The following is a 5082-nucleotide window of genomic DNA, read 5'->3' as shown; positions in this document are numbered from 1 at the left end:
GTGCAGTTTAGGTGTAAACTGAATTTTCACAAATATTTAATGCATTTAAATTTGATTAGAATTACGAAAGATTAGTTCATCAATATTTGAATAGGTTTGATTGTTCTAGAAATAGACCTTTGAACAAATTAGGAGAATTCCCGTGAATTAAAATTAAATCTGAGTCCTGAATCGACTACATACGTGATTTGTTCGGTACCTACGTGTGTCTTGGTTGTCTTTATTTTAATTATTTTTATCTTTAGTTATTTTTATTCTTATTTCTTAATCAGTTTTTATTTTATATTCTTATCTTATTTAATTCAAAATCCTTCTATTATTTTGTCTAGATTAAGTAAAATAATTAATTCTTGAGAATTGACTGCAGTCCCTGTGGGATCGATACTTGGACTCTCTGTCCACTTTACTATTACTTGACCTGGTACGCTTGCCAGTAGATTTATATCACACCGATTTAGCCGGTCAATGACCTACCTTTTCTTCGCTGATGATAGTCTTGTGTTCTTTAAGACTACGAAAGACGACTGTATGAGTGTCGTTGACTGTTTGCGTGCATATGAGAAAGCATCAAGCCAGGTTATTAATTTTGAAAAATAGTCAATCTCGTTCAATCCTAATACAAGTCCGGCTATGATCGATACAATTAAATCAGCGCTCACCATCCCTGTTGTCCAAGGACATGAAGTTTACATGGATCTTCCGATGTTTTCTATGAGAAGTAAGAAGATGCAATTTGGGTACCTAATGGAGCGAGTTACTCGACGCATAAAAGGATGGTGGAATAAACTTTTCTCAGTTGGAGGTAAGGAGATACTCATCAAGTCAGTATTGCAAGCTATTCCTACATATGATATGTCTTGTTTCCGCCTTCCTAAGGCTACTTGCAATGCAATGGAGAAAGAATGTGCAGGTTTTTGGTAGGGATCGGAGAATGAAAAAAAGAGGATGCACTGGAGAACATGGGACTTCCTTTGTAAACCTCAAATTCTTTAGTGTCCTAGGATTTCGAAATCTTGAGATCTTCAACAAAGCACTGCTTGCTAAACAGCTCTGGCACATCATTCAGCATCTGTCTTCTCTAGTAGCGAAGGTTCTCAAAGCTCGTTATTTTAGACATGTGGATGTTATGCAGTCGTCGTTGGGAAGTAATCCTTTTTTTATCTGGTGATCTTTGTTTTGGAGTAGAATCGTATTATAGAAGGGATTGTGTTTGCGTAATGGGAATGGGAGTTCAATTGATATTTTGAAGAAGAAATGGATCCCGAATATGCGATCCAGACTTCCTCATAATTCCATACAGATTCCAGAGGGTGCAGATGTTAACATGTTAATCACGAAAAGACACTGGAATGAACCTCTCATTCGAAATATGTGTAGTGCTCACGTTGTGCAAGATATATTATCTATTCCGACTTCAGGGCATTGCTCTGAAAATAAGAGGTTCTGGAAATTTTACTTGAAGGGAAAATACTATATTAAAAGTGGGTATTGGATTGGGATGGTGTAGGGGATCAACTTGAAAATTACTCGAGTTTTGCGGTCATTCAGAAATGGTGGTGGTTTCTCTGGTCACTGTCTATACCCCGAAAATTTGAGTGTTCTATTGGCGTGTCTTTCATAACATCCTTCCCACTGGTGTAAATCTTGTCTAAAATCATATTCTGACCTCTGAATGCTGCCCTCTATGCCATTCTTTTGAGGATTCAACTTGACATGCATTTCTTTTCTGTCCGGTGTTGAATAAGTTCTAGAAGAATAATGAAGTGTGGGCCGATCTTAAGCACTATCTGCACCTAGACACCGAGGATGTGTGTATGAGGCTGATGTCATTTCCAGATCGTGGCCTGACTGAGGAATTTGCGTGTCTAGTTTTGAAATTTTGGGAGGAGAGATGTCGTGTGTTGCATAGTAGTGAAAGGAGGGAGATGCGGGATGTTTCTTTGGAAGGCAAGTTGATGCTGAAGGATTATCAAAGAGCATTGATTTATCTCTCTCTTCCTAATCCAGTTGCAGCCTCTCTTTCTTCGCAGATTTGGTCCTTGCCTTTGTCTGGGCAGTTGCGATTAGATATAGATGCAAGTTTTGATGAGGAGAATAACAAATGTGGAATTGGAGGGATTGTTCGGGATGAGGAGGGACAACCAGTGATGGTGCTTGGTAATAATGTGGTGATGTCTGGATCTGTCGTGTTAGGGGATCGAGCTTCTTTCTATCAAATCAGGTCTTGAAGTATTAAGAGAAAAATAATTTAATCAAGTTGTGATAGCGTCGGATTCACTTTTGCAGTGCAAGCAGACATGAAGCCAAAAGGTGATTTGAGTTACGTGGGCATGTGCGCTTCAGAAATTAATTCTCTTATGCTTGAGTTTGAAAATGTGTCGCTCATTCATGTAAAGAGATCGGCCAATTTTGTGGCCTATTTCATAGCTAAATTTTCTTGTTCTTTCTCTTCACCTTTTTGTTAGGTGACTGAGAATTTTTCTCGTTGGTTGGTTAAACTTGTAATTTCTGACATTTCAAGTATTCAATAAAGTTACAAGTTTTTTTTTGTCAAAAAAAAATGTGACATTATATTTATTCGGAATAAAAAAATATTTGTCTCTAGAAAAATAAAAAATATTATAAAATAAACCAATAATTGACTTGTAATACACGTTCTTCGGTAATAATGATATACAATCAATGAGACATTATTTTTATTTGATAAAAAATATCATGGAGTTATATCCGACAAATTTCATTGGCTTACCTTGAGCCACGCGTAAATTGATTAATGGACTTATCTTTTACAAACTCCTTTAAAAATAAATAACATAACATAAGCCAATTGACTGGCTTACATAAATCATCCTCCCGATTGAATAAAATCATCACCACCAACAACCCTATATAATAATAATTATTATAATAAATAATAATAATAATAATAATAATAATAATAATAATAATAATAATAATAATAATCATCATCATCATCATCATCATCATCATCATCATCATCATCATCATCATCTGTTGTGTAGTCGAAATAGAACTTCTTTCTGAAACTATTTTCATTTATCATTTACATCGAACTCTAATTAATTTCATGCATACAAATTGATTCTGCAAAGTCTTTATCTGAACTTTTGATCATTTAGTTGGTTAAATTTTGATTTTATTTTTTTGTAATTTTCTTATATTTATTTTTTATATTTAGCTTGATTTTTGTTGGAATATTTCCATGACATTAAAATTTACTTGAGTAGTATTCCGATTGAGGGTGGGAAAAAATATCGAATTTTTGACATATCGAGTTTACCGTGCTGAAAAAATATCGAATTTATCGAATTTTCGGTATATCGAAGACTTCGGTATGGTATGTTAACGAAATCGAATTTTTCGTTACAGTAACGGTATGAATTTTGAAAATTTCGGTTTACACCGAAATACTGAAATAATATGTTTAAATTTAAAAGTATATAATATTTTTGAACAATAAATTTATAATTTTTTTAAAAAATAATGTTTTCGATTTAAAACTATACGTATATATCGATACCGTACCGAAATCTCAATATATCATAAAATTTCGGCATAAAATCTATAGCAAATTTCGGTATGCCGAAATTTTCGGTATGATTTCGATATAAAATTTATTATATCGTAATTTTCGATAAGATATACAATATAATATGGTTTTTGTTAGGGAAAATTGCGTTTTTGGTCATGTATGTTTGTCACTATGCGATTTTAGTCCTTTATATTTTCAGATTTCAGTTTTAGTCCGCTATCTTTATTTTTTTGGAAATTTTTAGTCTTTTTTCCGACGTGGCACCAATTCAGTGCTGATGTGGAGTTGACGTGTACACTGCCACGTAAGTATTTTGAATAAAAAGGACCGAAATTGCCAAAAATCAAAACATGGAAGACTAAAACTGAAATGTGAAAACATAGAGGACCAAAATCGCAAAATGACTAACATACAAGACGAAATTTGCAATTTTTTCCTTTTTGTTATTACGTAAGAAGAAAAACAAATTAGGGGACTGACCAACTGAGACTAAATTATAGGACTGTATCTAAGCAAATTTGCAAGACAATTTTGCATCTTCATGATATTTCATTTTCCAAGAAATTAAAATCAAAGAAAGAAACTTATTGTTGCGTGATCAAGTAACCATATATACTACTATATTATATGCCTCAAACATCATTTCTATATATATAATGTATACACAGTGAGAGAGAGAGCATGATTAAATTAACATGATGAAATTAAAAAGTTTGGTTTACATTAAGAAGATGGCCAATTTCTATACCAACCAGCCCATGCTGAGACCAACCCACTGATCCCTAACGTGAGTGCATGATTACAGAAAGGATTAGGGTGAATATCAGCAATGGCAATAACCAAATCTGCCAAATTTGCTGCCACAGACATCAATCTCATCACCCGATCGACCCTAATATTATCCCGTTCACGAGATTCCCCAACCCTTGTTTTTTCTTCCATAATCCCCTTTCGAATCAATATAAAATCCGAAATGATGAAGAATATGTAGCCGAAAGCCTCACCAAAGGCAGACACAAAGCTCATTGTTGGAGCAAGCTTTGGGTCAAGGACTCCGATTCTTGATAGCCAGAGAAAATGGTCGAAGAAGAAGTAAACCATTTCTCCAGCGTTGGAGAGGATGGCGAGTAGTCCAGGATTAATGCTCCTAAGGGCGTTGAACCCGGTGAGGAAACGGCCGCTGCGGAAGGCCTTCCGGCTGAGCCCCGACGCCACTTCCCATTTCTTGGCTTTGTCAGCCAACTCTCCACTTGATCTAATTTCTGCATGCCAATGAACTAGTTTTGATACATATTGAAACGTTTTAACAACTTTGTCGATTCCATCTCTTTTTGCAAGAAATATTACTAGTTTATCTACTGTGTCGTTCATTGCCAAGGATGAAAAATGAAATTCCACTCATGGGATTTTCAAGTACTGTTATATATTTAATTAAAAAATTTTGGATTTTTTTTTTTTTTGGATAACTATGGATATATCGAATTATATATATGGTTGGACGGTATTGTTTTGTCCTCATATTTCATAAT

The 5082-nt window shown here is 34.5% G+C and overlaps 2 protein-coding genes across 2 annotated transcripts; one reads left to right on the top strand and one right to left on the bottom strand.

The window, feature by feature from the left end:
• The first annotated feature begins 690 nt into the window (after positions 1 to 690).
• LOC140862710 (uncharacterized) lies at positions 691 to 1507 on the top strand. Its single transcript, XM_073265746.1, has 3 exons — positions 691 to 910; positions 1002 to 1090; positions 1199 to 1507. The coding sequence occupies exons 1-3, from the start codon at positions 691 to 693 to the stop codon at positions 1505 to 1507; spliced, it is 618 nt and encodes a 205-aa protein (XP_073121847.1).
• A 2685-nt stretch (positions 1508 to 4192) lies between these two features.
• On the bottom strand, positions 4193 to 5082 carry LOC140867361 (peroxisomal membrane protein 11-4-like). Its single transcript, XM_073272432.1, has one exon. The coding sequence runs from the start codon at positions 4922 to 4924 to the stop codon at positions 4277 to 4279; it is 648 nt and encodes a 215-aa protein (XP_073128533.1). The 5' UTR covers positions 4925 to 5082; the 3' UTR covers positions 4193 to 4276.

The sequence above is a fragment of the Henckelia pumila genome, chromosome 4 (genome assembly GCF_033568475.1).
Source record: "Henckelia pumila isolate YLH828 chromosome 4, ASM3356847v2, whole genome shotgun sequence".
Taxonomy (NCBI): Eukaryota; Viridiplantae; Streptophyta; class Magnoliopsida; order Lamiales; family Gesneriaceae; genus Henckelia; species Henckelia pumila.
This window is presented reverse-complemented; position numbering and strand designations above follow the sequence as displayed.

Bases quoted from the DNA above. Each gene is read 5' to 3' on its own strand.
- LOC140862710 (XM_073265746.1), top strand. From the start codon at position 691: ATGGATCTTCCGATGTTTTCTATGAGAAGTAAGAAGATGCAATTTGGG. The intron at 911-1,001 runs GTTTTTGGTAGG...TTAGTGTCCTAG, and splicing joins AATGGAGAAAGAATGTGCAG to GATTTCGAAATCTTGAGATC. The intron at 1,091-1,198 runs GTTCTCAAAGCT...ATCGTATTATAG, and splicing joins TGTCTTCTCTAGTAGCGAAG to AAGGGATTGTGTTTGCGTAA.
- LOC140867361 (XM_073272432.1), bottom strand. From the start codon at position 4,924: ATGAACGACACAGTAGATAAACTAGTAATATTTCTTGCAAAAAGAGAT.